The sequence below is a fragment of the Castanea sativa genome, chromosome 2, assembly GCF_040712315.1.
Source record: "Castanea sativa cultivar Marrone di Chiusa Pesio chromosome 2, ASM4071231v1".
Taxonomy (NCBI): domain Eukaryota; kingdom Viridiplantae; phylum Streptophyta; class Magnoliopsida; order Fagales; family Fagaceae; genus Castanea; species Castanea sativa.
Genome location: NC_134014.1, coordinates 15002353 through 15021856, shown reverse-complemented (window position 1 = coordinate 15021856; position 19504 = coordinate 15002353). Strand labels below are relative to the sequence as shown.

The following is a 19504-nucleotide window of genomic DNA, read 5'->3' as shown; positions in this document are numbered from 1 at the left end:
TTTGTACAGAGTTATGAAGATTCTTCCCAAGTTTCAATTTTGCAGCAGCTTGAGCTTTTCTAATCCACAGATGTGATCAAATGACTGGCCAAACTTCCATTTACTAAGATTCTGGCTAGTTGCAACAAAAATTGCCACTCTCATGTAACATGTTACACTTACAAATAGTTCTTTAGGCTAAATTTTTTTTTTTAGTCCTAGTTCTAATGTTGGTGCTGCAATGCTGCTCTCATTTTGGTTTTTGAAGTTTTAAAAATTTACAATTAACCCTTGAGCTTTGAATTGTTGTCATTTTGATCCCTCAAGTTTATTATCCCCTGTAAGTTTTAAGACAAAACATCATTTGGGGATATTTAATTGTCAGTTAATACTGAATAAAATTTGATGGGAAGGCCAATTTGATAGCATCTACCTAATGTTCCGCGTGATACGTGTGTACATTATAGGTTCATCTTAAATATTTTGTCTTGTGAAATTACAATTAGATTATATGTAATTAAAAAGAGAGTAAATTTAAATTTTTAAGTTTAATATAATTAATTAAGAATATTAATGTATTGTTTGAGGGAATTCACAAATATTTATTTTAATTTTTTTTTCTAACAAGTGCATAATTAATTTTTAGACTAAAATCCAATTATACCCTTAAAATAAAACTGTCATTTCCGTTCCTAAAGTCTATTTTTTTAATCATTATTGTGTTTAAACTTTAACATTTTTATCAAGTTGCCATTTATGATTTGCGGTGTCATTTTACTAGACTTAACAATAATTTTTCTATATATAAAATATTTTATGGTAAAGATTGAACTTTTCACATATTTAAAAATGCATGAAAAAAAAAAAAATTTTCACCGTACAGTTGCCCGTCTCCCATTAAAAAGAGAAACAAAGAATGCCAAATAAGCTTACATCCCAATTGACAACTATTTTTGACTTCATGTGCTACGAGTTCTACTACTCTCTCTCCCCTTCTAGTCTCATTCACCCAAAAAGAGAAAAAAAAACTTAGTGTTTTTATATAAATAATAGTACGATAGGATTTGAATTAATGACATTTTTTTTATGATAATTTTTTTTTTTTTTTTGGATTGTGTGTGGAAGTTTAATGACAAGAAACAATATTTAATTGAAAAAACTTTCACTAACTATGGTTAGAGTTTGGTTAAAGATTTTTTTTTCAAAATTTGGGATATTGTATTACTAATATTATGAAAGAACTAATGTGTTCTTCAAATCTTAAAGGAAGAAATTGTTATTTAAGTTTGGACTTTGGTAATAGTTTTATTCTCTCAAATTTTATTTGAGGTTTGTGTAGTTTAATTTAACTATATATATATATATATAATATTGGAGAGAGAGAGAGAGAGAGAGAGAGAGAGAATTGGACATGAAGAATTGAAGATAAGGCCAAAGAAGTCATTTGGATGCCCCTCCTAAAACCCACAAACCCACCACTTTCATCAGGGAAAAATCAGAGAGGCAGTAGACAGTTAGTCATGGCTTCAATCTCTCTCTCATTCTCATCTTCACTCATCAACAACACCTCTTTCCCCACCACCAACCTCAGACCCCATCACCCAAAACCATCTGCCTTCATCCACTGTGCATTTGCACCACCACCACCCAAAACCACCAACACCACTTCATCATCATCTTCAGTGGCCAAAAAGAAGCACTGGAAGCAAGGTGAGTTCCCTGGGTTTTCAGAAACCTCAATATATGGCACTTCAAAGAGGAAGACACCTCTGAAGAATGTGAAGAAGAAATTGGACCGCAAGAACAACGCCAAGGCCTGGGCTAACACTGTCACTGAAACCTTGTCTGAACTTATCCAGAAGAAACAATGGCTCCAAGCCCTTCAGGTTTGACCCTTTACTCTCTTTTTTGTTCTTTGTTTTTGCTGCTAGGCTAATAAGGCTGGTTTTGGTTTCTGGGTATTTGAATATTGATGTGAATAGAACAATAAAATTCTTATCACTCAATCTTGCTTAGACTTTATCCTAGCAATGCTCTCACTATTTCTTTCAAGTAACTAGTGCTTTTGTGCTGTCAACTAAGGAAACTAGTGGATTTGCTTCATTAACTTGCTTAGCACAAAAAATTAGAAGAAAAAAAAAAATTTGGAGCCCAATTGGTCTTGTGCCCGTTTGGCATTGCTGTATGAATTAAAGCTTTACCAGTGAAGCTGAAAGTTTGGTAAATTCTAGTGAATAGAATTGTAAAGTTTTGTCAGGTGCTTAATTTATTTCAATTAGTATTGAATAAATAATGATAGAGACAGGTTTTATTTATTCAAAAACTTAGTTTTGATTAGGATTAGTTAGGATTACAAATTAGTTTGATTGATAGATTATAGAGAGTTAGTATATATTTTTATCTATTTAGAAGACTGTTTTGTATAAATTCATATGTTAACAGTGAATAAAGAACCGTCTTGAATTTCTAAGTTACAAATTTTTAGATAGTCTAACATGGAGGTCTGGACTCCCTCTCAAAGTAGGAGGTCTTGGTTCCCTAGAAGCAATAACAAGTTTTTTCTGAAAAGATCTGGAATTCTGCTATATCCGGATTTATGAAAAAAAGCTTAATGGAACTTAACCACTTTTTCTCGACCCCTTTTTTCTTCCAAAAAGCTTTTGAGGGCTCTTAAATCTCTTTTCTGGTTGATTAGCTCTAAGTTCACATGGCTAAACACAACCAGAAAAGAGTTTTGAGAGCTCTAAAGCTCTTTGGGTGTGTCTCATGGTATGTTAAGTGCTTTGAGAGCTTTAAAGCTCTTTTAGCAGAAATTTTGAGACATTTGCCAATTTTGTTAAAGAGCTTTAAAGGGGTCCTTAAAGCTGAAAAACAACTTTGCTAAAGCTGATATTTGGAGCTTTTAGTTAAAAGCTCTACAATTCACTGCTCATTATTTATAAATCTAGAACTTCAAAATACTATTTACTGTAATTTGCAAAACACTAAAAACACCAAAGCCTCCACTTTCGACGGCAATGCCAAATGAGCTCTAAGTAGTTAGTGGTGATATGTGCGTATAAGTGCCTATCTACCTTAGATGTTGGAGTAATTTTTTTTTTGGGGTGGGTTTGAGCTAATGCTTATAAGCTTCATCCACTCATCTCCTTCTTCACTTGCTTAGCTAAAAAAATAAACGGTAGCTTTTATCAAGTTTCAAACTTGCAAGTATTTTCTTGTGAAAAAGTGTTTTAAATGCTTATTATATTGGCTCTGCTGGAATGTGAATTTTACCAGAACATAGCCTTTTGGTCTTCCACCTCTTGTTTATAAACTATAAAGAAGCATTCCCACATTTTGATGTTTACTATCTTATAAGTTGTATAACTATGTCCTATCAGTAGGTTCAAATCAAAATCTGGTTGTTTTAGCTCTTATGTGCAGCAGTGGTTACTTTGACTGTTCAGGTTTTTGAGATGCTCAGAGAACAACCCTTTTATCAACCTAAAGAAGGGACTTACATGAAGCTCCTTGTTTTGCTTGGAAAATCTGGCGAACCCCATCGTGCAAGACAACTTTTTGATGAAATGGTTGAAGAAGGATTGGAACCTACTTCTGAACTTTACACAGCTTTACTTGCGGCATATTGTCGGAAAAATCAAATTGACGAGGCATTCTCAATTCTTAATCAAATGAAGACGCTCCCCCATTGTCAACCTGATGTTTTTACTTACAGTACCTTGATAAAACCTTGTGTGGATGCTTGTCAATTTGAACTAGTTGAGTCCTTGTACGAAGAAATGGCTGAAAGGTTAATAACTCCGAACACAGTCACACAGAACATTGTGTTAAATGGTTATGGTAAGGCGGGGAAATTTGACCAAATGGAAAAGGTGCTATCAGGGATGCTGGAGAGCAGAGCATGTAAACCTGATGTCTGGACAATGAACACTATCCTTAGTGTGTTTGGTAACAAGGGTCAGCTTGATATGATGGAGAAATGGTATGAGAAATTTCGCAATTTTGGGATTGAGCCAGAAACACGCACTTTTAATATTCTGATTGGTGCTTATGGGAAAAAACGAATGTATGACAAAATGTCATCTGTGATGGAATACATGAGGAAGCTTCAATTTCCATGGACAACATCTACTTACAACAATGTGATTGAGGCTTTTGCAGATGCTGGGGATGCAAAGCACATGGAGTACACATTTGATCAGATGCGTGCTGAGGGTATGAAAGCAGACACCAAGACTTTCTGCTGTCTTATTAATGGATATGCCAATGCAGGTCTCTTCAATAAGGTGATTAGCAGTGCACAGTTAGCTGGGAAGTTTGAGATTCCTGAGAATGCCTCTTTTTATAATGCGGTTATATCAGCTTGTGCAAAGGCAAATGATTTGATGGAAATGGAGAGAGTTTTTACGCGGATGAAAGATAAGCAATGTCAACCAAATTCCACAACATACTCTATCATGGTTGAGGCATATAGAAAGGAAGGTATGAATGACAAGATCTATGATTTGGAGCAGGAGATGATGGCAGATGTTCATAAAAGTGATGATGCTGTTGAAATTGACTCTATGGTTGACATTGGTTGAAAAATTTAACACAACTGCTTGTTTTTTATGTTCTACCTTTTTGTGGGTCTAGCTGAATTGTTCCTATGATGAGGCACCGGGCACTACCAGCGGGTTACTGATTGATCAGCTTTGGATGGATAGCAACAATTGCTGTTTGTCTGCAAGTCTTTCTGAAGTACTGTATAACCCTTTAAACATCCCTGATATTTGAGGGGGAATAATCTTGGTACCTTTTGTACATAGTTGATGTGTTGATAGACATGATTAGTTCCTCTTTGCAAACTTAAGGTGATTCTTTAATTGTTTTGAAATTCCAACTCTTATTTTTTTTTCATCTAAAATGCCAAATTTGTGGTTATTTCCTTTGTTCTTTGGCTTAAAATGGAATTATTCTTATTGTGTTATAGTTGATGTACACGGCTTTCTTGTGTGTCCTATCAATGCATCTTCGTTTGATATTTGCTTGTTGGCGGATGTGGGTAAGTTCCATTTGATATTATTTTGACTGATGCAAAGTTGTGGGTTTCAGATAGATGAACTGGTAAAATTTTGTCTTTGCATGAAAATTCTAGATTCAGATCTCGTCTTATTTTATTCAATAACAATTACAATGCCTTAATCCCAATTTGTTAACTTATTTATACAAAAAAAAAAAACCCTAGGATGCAAGATTTTCCAAATATAAGAAAGAACTTATGCTCGGTTTTATATGTCTAATTAATTTGCTTAGACACAACAAGCACGCAGACCAATTTATTATTATTATTTTTAACGTTCACATATTTATATAAAAAATCTGTAATGATTTATTTTAATTTGAATCTACTATTGAAATTATTTTTTTGTTCACCAATAACAGTTAATAATAATATGCCACTTAAAATTTGTTGTGAAAGTGTTGTTGAGATTTGCTTGTAATTATTTATGTGTCTTCCTGGCTAGTAGACGTTATATTTGAAATTGAGGAAGTTAAGAAGAGAGTTGAGTTTTTAATTAATAAGAAAATTGAGCAAAGACTACCCACTACACTCTTCAATTTTTTTTTATTAATATATATATATTTGGGTCACTTCTCTCCTGTCATATAAATACAAAAAACAATAATACCAAGATTTAGTCTAATTTTTTTGGATTTGTTATGAATTTTTAACGTACTAATTATTGTTATTTCATTCTATTTTATCCCATAAAAAAAATTATCCCATAAAATAAAAAAGAGTGAATGTGTCAGCCGTTTGAAGTAAAAAAAAAAAAAAAAACTTTTTATGTTATTTATTAATATCAAGGTAATGGCAGAAGGATTTGCACTTGGACTGTATTATTTCACGTCATTTTTATTAAGATACAAGCAACGGCAAAACGGTTTTACACTTGCACGAGATATATATATATATATATATATTATATTTTTTATCATAATGTGACACCATCCTCACATACAAAGTTTAATGTATAAGATAACACATAGTATTTGTTGGTAATAAATATTATTGCCTACATTCATTCTCATATTATATGCATTTAAAATGTGAAATATAGTCAGTTGTAAAATCTTGTCACCAGATAAGAGATTTGAGTTCAATCCCATCTTACACAAAAAATCAATTGATATCTTAATTAAAAGATAAAGAACAATCAACATGGAATGGATGCCATAGGTTTGAAACACTATCCTAACTAAAAAAAAAAAAGTGAAATATATTACATGTTATAGAAACAGTATGTTGTTGAAAATCAATCGCAAATTTAATGCATAGGATAATATGTTCTGCATATTGCCAATATTGGGCCTCACTCAAAAGAATAAAATGTTGCCAACTAAGGTTAAGCACAACACGCGATCAATAAGGTTATGATGTCTTTGATGAGTTTTATTGTGTGTTAACTGTTTGTCAAATTGCCCCCAATGGCCTATCTAGCATTAAAAAAATTTCTTTATCCTGTGCTGTCCCATGCCCTTCCATTAATTAAGCAACATATTCCCTATCTTGAGCTTTCCGAATGTCAAATTGCATTTTTGTTGAGTGTATAAACAGGATGCTGATAATGTTCTAATTCCTTGACTGTCTTTCTTTGAGAGCTCAGTTACAACAACCCAAGTCAGATGTAGATTCTATTCACACTCTTATTTATAGCTTTGTTGTTAACACTTGTATGGGGCCCACTTTTTCAAGAGGCATGGGATCAACACATTGGAGTTTGGTCTATGAACTGTGATCACCTTTTTGTTAGAAGCTTTGTGGATTGGAATTATTTAAACCACTTTTAAAAAATAAATGTGACATGCTTGCGTGTGATCTTTCCAGATTTCTGCCATAGAACTGTTGAATTCTATGGAAGTTTGCATGCATGATTGTTGTCTACATTTTAAAAAGTAATTAGACATGGTTCATGGCGCTGAACCTAATATTATTCAAATAGTCCATGAACATGAAAACCTTGGTCCATGTCAAAGATGTGCTTATCATACTTTGGTTGGAAGAAGTCAATGGAATCAATTCTTCCATATACAAAGATTTAATGGTCTAGCAGTTACTGAATGAAGCATGCTGTTTTGTACATGGATATACTGTTTTTGTCTATGTTTTGTTCTATACCTTCCTTTTCCTTGTGAATCTTAATCCTATCTGAAAAATTATTTGATATTTAATTAAAGTATTTGGAGGAAAAGGTGTGAATCAAATGATGCTTTTTTCCTTACACATATTAGTCATGTCTATAAATGGCCTGTTCAACAGCAATCAACTTCCTGACATAATACATTACTACATTGCACTTTGCATTTTGTGTTTCTCTCTCATATTTCTCGTTATATATGTATGAGTTTGACGGTTTTCAGCTTATCCAATAATGGCTCAGCTGGGAGGACCAGGTGAGATAGAGGCTCTGCGAGTTGAGTTAGCAGAGATTGGAAGAAGTATAAGGTCTTCATTTAGAAGCCATGCCAGTTTTGGGAGCAGTTCTGTTGTAAAGTCTGAACATGATATTGATGACAATGATGAATATGAGTTACAATGGGCTTCAATTCAGAGACTACCCACTTTTGAGAGAATTACTTCAGCTTTGTTTGATGTTTATGGTGGCACAGGTGCAGATGAAGATGCTAAAGGGAAACACATGGTTGATGTTACCAAACTTGGAGCTCAAGAAAGGCATATTTTTGTAGAGAAGCTTATCAAACACATCGAAAATGATAACCTCCTGTTATTGCAAAAGCTTAGAAGGAGAATTGACAAGTAACCTTTTTTTTTTCACATTATATTCATGTATCTATTAACATATATTGCACAAACATACACATGTTTGTAAATTAATATGAATGTGCATGCCATGTACATCTATTTTGTTGTGCATAATATATTCTAAAATATGTGGTTAAGTTTGCTTCTTATTGGATGTCTGATTGTTTCCAGAAAAGTTGTCTCTAGAGTGGAATCAAATCTCCTTGTCTTGATGAGCTTAAATTTAATGCTGCATCTATAATAGTCTGGAAATTCATTGTTTATGGTTAATTATTGATTTACAGAGTTGGAGTAAAATTGCCTACTGTTGAAGTGAGATATGAGAATCTGTGTGTAGATGCAGAGTGTGAGGTAGTTCATGGCAGGCCCCTCCCCACTCTATGGAACACCCTAAAAAGCATGATTTCAGTAAGTATCTTGACTTGTAGGAGTGACTTCCATATTTAATTTAGTGGCCGACCCTCTGGATTCTCAAATGGAGACGTGAGAGTGAAAACAAATATTCGACATGCATATTATATCCTGTGGTAGTCATTACATTAGGTACTTGCAAAATGATCTTTGGTCTTATGTTGTGAATACCTTAATGCTTGATGGCCGTTTTTTATTTGTCATATTCACTGATTCATCTTTTGGATAAGCATGGAAATGGATCTGTACTGCTTGACTCTAAGAGCTCAAAACAAATTGTCCACTAGAGTCTTTTATTTATAAAATTTTAAGGCATTGGAGCTTTCTGTTTGTGGCAGGGCCTTGCCAAGCTTCCAGGTTCAAAAACTCAACAAGCCAAGATAAGCATCATCAAAGATGTCTGTGGCATTATTAAGCCAGGAAGGTATTTAGTAAAATTTAGCACTCAAAAAAAAAAAAACCTTTCAATAAATGAAAGGATATTGTCCATGAGTTCATATTTCTTTTTTCTTTTTGAGAAGTAACTATTGGCCCCAAGGGGACGATGAAGGGGATATTCAAACTTCCATGAGTTCATATTTCTTTTTGTTGATGAAATAGACTTTTTAGAATTCAGTTACAAAAGACCATGTTTCTAAAGCTCTGTTTGTTGCAATGAGTTTGAAAATATGGATATATATGACTCCTTCAGATTTAAACATGACATGATTTAGTTTGGGTCAAATATCCTTTCAAATTAGATTTTGTCCAATTTGGTAGGCTGATAATACACACAAAAAGGTGATGAACAAAACCATGAGTTCTAGTCTCCATGAAAAGAAACATATAGGTACTTCTACAGTTTACTTAGTCCATATGATATCTTTGGCTTATGCATGCTGATTGTTGTTGCCAATGATTTTTGGTCTATTTATAGATTTTATTATATAAATTTCCAAAGTTAATGGAAATCACTAACTGGAGGGGATGCTTTCACTTTTTGAGATTGTAATTGACCCACGTTCTTGAGACCTCAGTACAAAGCTACTGATTGCAGAATTAATCAGTTGTACCTATTGCACGTATCACACATTTTTCTATCTGTCCTTAGAGAGATCATCTGATTTCTTATATTCCTCATCACTGACTGATATCTTCCTCCAATTGGTTCACATACCTTCTAAAAAATTCCTATGGAGTGAAAAATGGAAGAGTTTCATATTATCACTTTTTTGGTGCTCCTTAAGAAGGAAAGAATAGAAGTTTAAGAAAGGTGAAATTTGACTAACTTTGGCTTATCTTTGCTGCAGGATGACTTTATTGCTTGGTCCTCCAGGATGTGGCAAAACTACACTGTTGTTGGCTCTGTCAGGAAAGCTAAGTCATTCTCTAAAGGTTCAGTCTGTAAATCTTTTTGATAGCTTTGCAAGGTCCTAGAAAAACAATGCATTGGCTTTCTTTAGAGAATTGGAGCTCAATAAAATAGCTTTTGAACTTTTAAAGACTCATTCAAGCTATCTCATAATAATTCATCCTGTAATTTCCAAGGAAATTGCATTCGAATAATTGGTGTTTACATCAGATCCTATAAAAACATGATTATATGCATTAGACTATTCAGTTAATTTATACTTATCTTCACTTGATCAGTATTCGATATGAATTGCATCTTTAAATTCTTCTTGAATGAATGCATTCTTAACAACCTACGTGTAAACAAAATAAAATGTCATTATTGGGCTGTTTGTAACTCTTTCTGTTCTTTCTATCTACATCAGTATTAACACTTATAGCATTATCTCAGATCTGTGTGCCTTTAAATTTTATTTGGACTTTTTTCATGGTTTTTCTTTGATCAGGTTAGTGGGGAAATATCTTACAATGGCTATTTGCTGGAAGAATTTGTTCCTCAGAAAACGGCGGCATACGTAAGCCAACATGACCTGCATATTCCAGAGATGACTGTAAGGGAAACACTTGATTTCTCTGCATGCTGTCAGGGTGTAGGAAGCCGAGTTGGTAAGAACTTCTTGGCTGAGCAAAAATGGTGATTTTAACGCAAGATTTTTATCAAGCAGGTTTCAAATTGATATTGATGGGTAGTTTTTATTTATGCATGAAAGACATTATCAAGGAAGTCACACAAAGGGAGAAGCAGGAAGAGATTATCCCAGATCCTGATGTAGATGCTTACATGAAGGTACCATATAGCATACATAAAACTTCCTCATCATGTGTAAATAGTTTCTCACTATGCTTCTCAACTTCAGCAAAGCCAAAATATTAAGTAGAAATAGTTTATAGGACATTGATGTGGTTGAACAATTTTGTTTCTTTCTTATGTAAGAGTACAGTTTATCCTGTTGCTTCATTTTTTTCCTTGAAAGAATGAAAGGAAAGTAAATTAAAGTAAATATTTCAAATGCTTAAGAGGGAAACCATAAGTTAGAAGTTTTGTTTCCTCTCTATTATCCTCAAAGACAGCCTTAGATCCTGATTCCTAGGGGTTGGCTACATAAATTGATTTTTGCTATTCAGCTCTAAATAAGGTTGGACTCAGTTAGATCATCATTACAGAAAACATTTATACAATAAGAAGTTTATTTTAGTAAGCTAATCAATGTGGCATTCATACAGAATGTAATTTTTTTTTATATCCTTAAAATGCTTAATGCAATGTTCTCTATTCCAATGGTTCAGGCAATATCAGTTAAGGGATTGAAAACTTCCCTTCAGACAGACTACATCCTAAAGGTATAGTTTTCTAGGCTGCTTGTGCAGAGCTCAATATCATGTCTTCTTTATCTCTTTTTTGGTGAACCGCTCTCAATCCTTTTTTTTTTTTTGTTGGTATTAATGTGTCTTACAGATCCTTGGTATTGATATCTGCGCAGACACTTTGGTTGGAGATCATGTAAGAAGAGGCATATCTGGTGGTCAAAAGAAAAGGTTGACCATAGGTAGTGTGGAGATTATGCAAAATTTGTAGATGATGAATCTTTGTAGCATAGGCTTAAATTAATGTTATATGTAATATTCTATTCCTGAATAAGTTGTGCTTTTAAATTTCAAGGGATTGAATCAATATGATTGTTGATATATTTTGCATTATCTAGGTGAGATGCTTGTGGGACCAACAAAAGCCCTATTTATGGATGAAATATCAAATGGCTTAGACAGTTCCACTACTTTCCAGATTGTTTCTTGCCTTCAGCATTTGGTGCATATCATTGATGCCACTGCATTGATTTCACTTCTTCAGCCTGCACCAGAGACCTTTGATCTCTTTGATGACATTATCTTGATGGCAGAAGGGAAGATTGTGTATCATGGTCCACGCACTTGTGTTCTCAAATTCTTTGAGGACTGTGGGTTTAAGTGTCCAGACAGGAAAGGTGCTGCTGACTTCCTTCAGGAGGTAGATTTGTCGTTCATATTTGCATATCCAACTATTTCTCATCATACAATCGTAACTGGTTTCTATATTCTTTTGCTTCAGGTTATCTCTACTAAAGATCAAGCACAGTATTGGCACAAAACAGATCAACCCTACAGTTATGTTTCTGTTGATCAGTTTGCTAAATTATTCAAAGATTCCCATCTCGGCCACAAGTTAGATGAGGAGCTCTCTAAGCCATTTGATAAGTCTCACAGCCACACGAACGCTCTATCCTCTAGACCATACTCATTAACTAAATGGGGACTTTTTAAAGCTTGTACAAGGAGGGAATTTCTTCTCATGAGAAGGAATTCTTTTATTTATGTATTCAAATCAACACAGGTAGCTCTTTTTGTTTGAATGTTTCTGTGTCAATTTTATTTAGCTTCCACTCTGACCCCTCTTATTCAATTTTTTTTGCTTCTTTTGGTATTCTTCTACCTGCAGTTAATCATCATTGCGTCAATAACAATGACTGTTTTCCTTCGAACTGAAATGGCTGTTGACACAATCCATGCAAATTATTATATGGGGTCATTATTCTATGCGCTCCTCATTCTTCTTGTCGATGGATTTCCAGAACTTCCCATGACTGTCTCAAGACTTGCAGTTTTCTACAAACAAAAAGATTTGTTCTTTTATCCTGCTTGGGCTTATGCAATTCCTTCTGCCATCCTAAAAGTTCCATTATCATTCTTGGAAGCTTTTGTCTGGACAGCTCTTACATACTATGTCATTGGGTACAGCCCTGAGGTTGGAAGGTAAGCTCTAGGTGAAAAGTTCATCTATCAAAAAAGAAAGAAATGTTCCATTCTGACTGAGATGAAACCTTGAACGATATACTGTTAAATTGAGGGCAAAACTTTATATGATTACTTCCATGCTCGTTGGTTTGGTAAAGCTACTAGAAATTTTTAAGAAACTTAGATAATTCTGAATAATATATTTGTATTAATGCTTGTTAATATTGATGTATGAGATCTTATACCTAGACAACATTCTATGGTGGCTTTTGCTTTCTCCTAGGTTGTACATTGAATATTAAATATGTTTCTGGTTGAGAACAAGATGTAGATGGTGAGTGCTGCTGTTTCTTCTTATTAGATACTCTTGAGTATAATTTTTTATTATTCATAATTATCTCAATTTTTACATCTGTCTATCCGTGTTTCTTAGGTTCTTCCGCCAGTTCCTTCTACTCTTGACTGTGCATCTAACGTCAATATCCATGTTCCGATTTATCGCCTCACTCTTCCAAACTGTGGTTGCTTCTATGACAGCTGGTAGCCTGTCCATAATAGTTGTTTTATTATTTGGTGGCTTTGTTATCCCAAAATGTACGATTTTTCTAACCTTTTCTCATATTCAAGCCAATGAAATTTATTCAGATGGTTGTGCTTAGCATATTTTTGGTTGCAGCCTCTATGCCTGCTTGGTTGGAGTGGGGATTTTGGATTTCTCCTTTGTCATATGGGGAGATAGCCCTCACTGTGAATGAATTCCTTTCTCCTCGATGGGAAAAGGTGAAATTTAATCACTTTCATTGTTGTGCTATAACGAAGACAAAAAGAAAAAAAATGCAAGAGTGATGCAATTTTTTTGGTTGGGCCAATAGGAAAGTTACAAGGCTCAAATTTATGATTTTCATTTGGTTTACATGGATTTGTTTGATTTCATGGAAAGTTCTTGGAAGAACTTTTGGCAATTGAAGTTTTCCTGTTTGGCTTCATTTTATTGTAATAATGAAAACCTTAAAGTTCTGCCTTTTTCTTGGGAAAGTTTCCTTGTAAATATTTTCTCTCTTAAAAATCCCTTCGGATGTTTGAAAGAGCAAGGTAAAGGAAAGGAAATACTAATAATGCTTAAAAAGGGTATCTTTTTTTTAGCATTCTAAAGACTTTCCCTTTCATTTTCCTCATTCTTTTTGAATGAGCCTTTTCCTATTCAAATTGGAAACCTGCAAAAAAGTCTATTATACTTTTCTTACAAATATGTGAAGCTGTTCATCCATCAACTACTGATTCTTTGCTCCTTTTTCTTTTTCACAGAAGCTGTCTGTAAACACTACTCTTAGGCAACAAGTACTAGAAAGTCATGGATTAAACTTTGATGGTTATTTTTATTGGATATCAATCGCTGCCTTAACTGGGTTCACAGTACTATTTAATGTTGGGTTTACCTTGGCATTAACTTTCTTAAAGTGTAAGAGCATCTCCTTTGCTTAGATGGACACTGAAAGAAACAAAATATTCAAGCATTTATGTTAACCTTCACTTTAATTTACATTCAGCTCCAGGAAAGTCTCGTGCTCTTATTTCTTATGAAAAACACTCTCAACTTCAAGGAAAAAATGACTGCCACAACAATTTAAATAGAGACCAGACACCAACTGGTGCTTCTCCTAAAACTACTGTAGAACCTAGAAAGGGTGAGAAAGTCTTTCTGTCCTGATTATTCCATTTTATTCTATATAATATTAGATCAGTAAGTTATGTCTATTCATTCTACATCTTCTGTCAAGTTAAGATATGTTTTTTTTTTCCACATCTATGAAATTTTATTGTCCTCAAAATTTCAGGAAAGATGATTCTACCTTTTGAGCCCTTAACTGTAACATTTCATGACGTGCAGTATTATGTTGATACCCCTTTGGTAATTATACTAGAGCTAGTTTTACTACATATCCTTAGTTATAAAACACAAGGACTAGGAGTGAGAGTCATCTAAAATGAAATAAATTATTATGACATCATTTTGGTCTCAGGAAATGCGAAGGCATGGTTTTACGCAGAAAAAGCTCCAGCTTCTTTCTGACATTACAGGTGCATTCAGACCAGGCATTTTGACAGCTTTGATGGGTGTCAGTGGAGCGGGGAAAACAACTCTTATGGATGTTCTTTCTGGAAGAAAAACCAGTGGTACCATTGAAGGAGAGATTAGAATTGGTGGGTACCAAAAGGTTCAAGACACATTTGCTAGGATATCGGGTTACTGTGAGCAAACAGATATACATTCTCCACAAATTACTGTAGAAGAATCAGTGGTATATTCTGCTTGGCTGCGGCTCTCATCTCAGATTGATTCATATATAAAAGCTGTATGGTATCTGTTTTTCTGAATAATCAAATATTTTGTCTCAGAATTGTTCATTTAAATGAATTTCACTGAAATTTCTTTTTGCAATTTCCCCCAGGAATTCATAAATGAAGTACTTGAAACTATTGAGCTTGATGGGATCAAGGATTCTTTAGTAGGAATTCCAGGTGTTAGTGGTTTATCAACTGAGCAGCGTAAACGGCTGACTATAGCTGTGGAGCTTGTGGCCAATCCTTCTATCATATTCATGGACGAACCAACTTCAGGTTTAGATGCAAGGGCAGCTGCAATTGTTATTAGAGCAGTCAAGAATATTGTTGAAACAGGACGAACAGTTGTGTGCACCATCCACCAACCAAGTATTGATATCTTTGAGGCATTTGATGAGGTAAAAAATGTTCATAACCTAATTTCATAATGCAATGAAGTGAGGAAATTTGAATATGTTTCCTAGCATGTTTCCCTTGGTATAACTTGTATATAAATTATTTATGGTTCAGTTGTAAATGTCCCATGTTTTACATAATTGCTTGACAAAAGTCTTCTAGCTCAACTGGTTAGCACCTCTTGGTATTTTCAATGGAGACATTCAGGATTCAAATTCCCCCTCTCTCGTTGTAGCTATCAAAAAAATGTTTTACATAATTGCTTGAAATATCTTCATATTATAAGAAAAAAGAAATTATCAACTTCAAATATTTTATAGATTATAATCTTCTTTAAGTTTCATCTCAGCTTGGAAGAGTTAATCCCTTTTTATGACACTTTGACCTAATTATCATTTGGTGCAATTTTCACATCTTGTTAAGAGGAGTGCACAAAAACAAGTTGATATACTCATCCAAGCTTGTTCAGTAAGATTGAAGATTTGCAGGTGTGCCACTTGCATCATTCATGGACAGATAACTCAGTGCTTCATTGTTAGTGTACATCTCTTTCCAAAGAGACATGTTATGCATGATATTGCATCCTTTGAACTCTTTTGTTGAAAATTCTTATAAAGAGGTTTTACAATCTTCAAAGATTGGGATCTTACAATTCAATATTCTAAGTTTAATCCAGTTATATTTATTTAATCTTTACCAATTTACATTTATATGTTCAGTTTTACTTCCCCCCCCAAAAAAAAAACTATTTGCTGTTTCAGAAAATATTATCATGTTTTGAATTTTTTTTTATCATCCTTATTAATATGGATGTGATATGATAACATTGATTCATATCTAAGTCTAACTATACTGCAGTTGATCCTAATGAAAAATGGAGGCCACATAATTTATTTTGGTCCACTAGGGCAGCACTCAAGTCAGGTTATTGAGTACTTTGAGGTCAGTTAATTATGCAGCTTTTACATTTCATGTTAATTTTTTATTGTTGTCAATCAAATACAATATCATGCCTGTGACAAAATTAGTCCGGATTCTTCTCCATGGCAATTTTTCTGTAGGGTATCCCTGGGGTGCCTGCTATTAAAGACAATTATAATCCAGCAACATGGATGCTAGAAGTTACTTCAAAATCTGCTGAAGCTGAACTTGGTGTAGATTTTGCACAAATTTATAGGGGGTCCACCTTATATGAGTAAGTACACCATTTTATAAGCCACTGCATAAAAGCATCTTTATCACTGTTACCTACCATACCGAGTTTCTTGATGCATCCTAATTGGGTAGCATGTTTACATGTATATGTGTCTACAATTGTGTATGTAGAGTATACTGCATTCTTTGCAAAGAACATAAATCATGATCAATGGATACTATAGATAAGAATTATATATATATATATATATTTTTTTTTTAACAATGTATATGATTTTTACATAAAATTTAGTTAATGCAAAAACTTTAGAGCATGTCTTAAATATGAATCTTGCTTTTCTGACTGTAGGCAAAACAAAGAGTTGGTTAAGCAATTGAGTTCACCATCCACTGGTTCAAGGGAATTACATTTTCCTACCCGCTTTCCACAAACTGGTTGGGAGCAGTTCAAAGCGTGCTTATGGAAGCAGCACTTGTCCTATTGGCGAAGTCCTTCATACAATTTGATGCGCTTTATTTTGCTGTCTGCTTCATCTCTTCTGTTTGGAATACTGTTCTGGAAGAAAGGAGTGAAAATGTTAGTTGGGAAAATTGCATTTATGTTTTCATACGCCATTCGAACAATATAAAATTGATCCAAGTCCACTCAGAAACTAAATCTGCTTCCCACTCCTTTATCAGCCCTTGCTCATTGCAAGCTATAATCTAAGTTACTTCATTGATGCATTAGATAATTATTATGAATATTTTACAACCTTTATCATACTATTGACTTTTTCCTGGATGATGATGAAGAGTATGATTCTCAAACTTTTTTGATTTTCATATATAAATTTATGCTTTACATTGCTACTATGTGAAGCTGAAGTAGGAAATCATTGTGAAATAAATGACTTAACACTTTGTTTCTCTTTTTGGTAGAAACACCCAGCAGGACATCTTCAATGTCCTTGGTTCAATGTTCACTGCAATTGTCTTCTTTGGCATAAACAATTGCTCAACGGTTCTACCTCTCGTTGCAACAGAGCGGACTGTTTTGTACCGAGAAAAATTTGCAGGAATGTACTCTTCATGGGCCTATTCATTGGCACAGGTTCAAAGCTCTCATGAAAATTGATTAAACTAAATTCTTGATAAAGTACAATTAAGTTTTTTTTTTTGGTATATTGGAATGTTAAAGTTAAGCAGAGAATGGGTCTCAAACCTTTAAAAATGGCTTTAATGAAGATATTTCATAAATTGTTTTAGAGAATGGATGAAACTAATTCAGCTCATAATCTCCCTTGTTAAATTCTGAATATTTTGATGTACCTAGAAATATTTTAATTCAAGTAACTTGGATTGATTTTTTTTAGGTGTTAATTGAGGTTCCCTACTTGTTCACTCAAGCAGTTCTCTACGTGATCATCACATATCCTATGATTGGTTTATACTGGTCAGCCTATAAGATATTCTGGTCATTCTACAGCATGTTCTGTACGCTGCTATACTTCAATTACCTAGGAATGCTTCTGGTCTCATTGACACCAAATGTTCAGGTGGCTTCCATTGTGGCTTCATCTTCCTACACAATGCTGAATTTGTTCTCTGGGTTCATTGTACCAAGACCTGTAAGTTATGACTCATCAACCCAAAATCTTTAAAGTCTTTACGTTTGAGATCAACTAAGTATGTCAACTACTTGCTTTTTTATATTTTCTTGAAGTGGAATTTTATTGTTGTATATACACTCACAATAAAAATAATGTAAACTTATGTCAAATTATAACTTGCATGTGGATGGTGAGATTTGAATATGTCAAGCATCAAAAGTAACTCAAAAATGTTGTTCCTCCGTTGTTGCAGCATATTCCAAAGTGGTGGCTTTGGTTGTATTATTTATGTCCCACATCTTGGGCACTGAATGGTATGCTGACTTCGCAATATGGAGATACAGACAAAGAAATATCAGCATTTGGAGAGACAACAACAGTTTCTGCTTTCTTAGAGGACTACTTTGGGTTTCATCACAATCTTTTAGGTGTTGTTGCTGTTGTTCTTATTATCTTCCCCATTGTCTTTGCCTCTCTTTTTGCATACTGTATTGGGAAACTGAACTTCCAAAGGAGGTAAATATTGTCAAGATGTATTCTTATTCCACACATTTGGATGTTACAATTGTTGTTATGAGTTATTTTCAAGAAAATATATTTTCACATCTATCATGTTCATATCATGTTGAACCATCAACATAAATCATAGTACTCATTGTCATGGAGATTCTCTATTTGGAATAGGCAAACCCTCTGTACTCACTACTCAATGCAAATTAATCCTAATTGTGAATTAATTTGAAATTCATATTATTATTTTTTGACTGAGCAAGTAATACAAGGGAAAAAATACAAAAAAATGCCACCACCTTTTAACTGGATCATAATCCTCTGCATTCACTTTTGAGATAGAAAGTATCCATTTCAAGGTGAAGATTTAACATGAGAAAGGGATGCTGTTTAAAAGAAGTTGGTCTCTAGTCATTGCATGATCCAGCATAAGGATTATTTCCGCTAATATTCGAGCAAGCAATACATCATATCAATATAATTCCTCCATATAGGCAAACGTGTCAATTCAAATGTTGGTCACAAATGGGATTCCAAGCCTCCATCTGAAATCCATATATGAAGCAAATAATACCTTTGCATGGCCCAAGAAAGGTTATTTCTGTACTTGTATAAGATCATAAGTGCTGAATCATAGAAAGTTTGCACCAAAAGAGATTATAGATGATTTAGTCAAATAAGAAGGTGCATAGAACCTGGCTGGATTGTGGCTGGGGTAGTGGCTCCTATTCCTAATCAGTTCCGAAAGGTTTGCTCATGCTGGAGGGAGCATCCCCCTTGGTGATTGGTCTGCTAGTTCATGCAAATCCGAATAAGTTATCACAGGCAAGCCACATGCATTGATTCAATTCAAGATTCTTCCAATTTTGGTGTTTGACTAAGTGAGCATCCCCCTTGGTGATTGGTCTGCTAGTTCATGCAAATCCGAATAAGTTATCACAGGTGAGCCACATGCATTGATTCAATTCAAGATTCTTCCAATTTTGGTGTTTGACTAAGTGGTTAGATATAATGATACAAATTGGTCGATAGATTTTTTCAATGAGAATGTAGTGTGGAATGACAATGTTTGAAATGAAATATTCTGATTCACATTGTTTTTGAGGTTGGGGGATGCAGTAGTTCTAAAAGTAATCGTTCTCTAGGACAT

The 19504-nt window shown here is 34.0% G+C and overlaps 2 protein-coding genes across 2 annotated transcripts; both read left to right on the top strand.

Moving 5' to 3' along the window:
- The first annotated feature begins 1373 nt into the window (after positions 1 to 1373).
- On the top strand, positions 1374 to 4910 carry LOC142624768 (pentatricopeptide repeat-containing protein At3g06430, chloroplastic). The gene is made up of 2 exons (XM_075798526.1): positions 1374 to 1865; positions 3426 to 4910. The coding sequence occupies exons 1-2, from the start codon at positions 1428 to 1430 to the stop codon at positions 4560 to 4562; spliced, it is 1575 nt and encodes a 524-aa protein (XP_075654641.1). The 5' UTR covers positions 1374 to 1427; the 3' UTR covers positions 4563 to 4910.
- Positions 4911 to 7394: 2484 nt separating this feature from the next.
- On the top strand, positions 7395 to 18536 carry LOC142624769 (pleiotropic drug resistance protein 3-like). The gene is made up of 24 exons (XM_075798528.1): positions 7395 to 7780; positions 8071 to 8194; positions 8536 to 8621; positions 9487 to 9571; positions 10036 to 10195; positions 10300 to 10376; positions 10877 to 10930; positions 11046 to 11136; positions 11293 to 11594; positions 11676 to 11957; positions 12063 to 12376; positions 12792 to 12952; positions 13035 to 13138; positions 13664 to 13817; positions 13906 to 14043; positions 14194 to 14267; positions 14380 to 14712; positions 14809 to 15099; positions 15956 to 16039; positions 16159 to 16292; positions 16602 to 16829; positions 17174 to 17345; positions 17608 to 17862; positions 18098 to 18536. Exons 1-24 carry the CDS (start codon positions 7395 to 7397, stop codon positions 18362 to 18364), a joined length of 4356 nt encoding a protein of 1451 aa, XP_075654643.1. The 3' UTR covers positions 18365 to 18536.
- Positions 18537 to 19504: the final 968 nt, after the last annotated feature.

Excerpts from the sequence above, each read along its gene's own strand:
- LOC142624769 (XM_075798528.1), top strand. The coding sequence starts at position 7,395 with ATGGCTCAGCTGGGAGGACCAGGTGAGATAGAGGCTCTGCGAGTTGAG. Across the intron at positions 8,622-9,486 it reads GGCATTATTAAGCCAGGAAG|GATGACTTTATTGCTTGGTC; the intron begins GTATTTAGTAAA and ends TCTTTGCTGCAG. Across the intron at positions 10,931-11,045 it reads AGACAGACTACATCCTAAAG|ATCCTTGGTATTGATATCTG; the intron begins GTATAGTTTTCT and ends TGTGTCTTACAG.
- LOC142624768 (XM_075798526.1), top strand. The coding sequence starts at position 1,428 with ATGCCCCTCCTAAAACCCACAAACCCACCACTTTCATCAGGGAAAAAT. Across the intron at positions 1,866-3,425 it reads AATGGCTCCAAGCCCTTCAG|GTTTTTGAGATGCTCAGAGA; the intron begins GTTTGACCCTTT and ends TTGACTGTTCAG.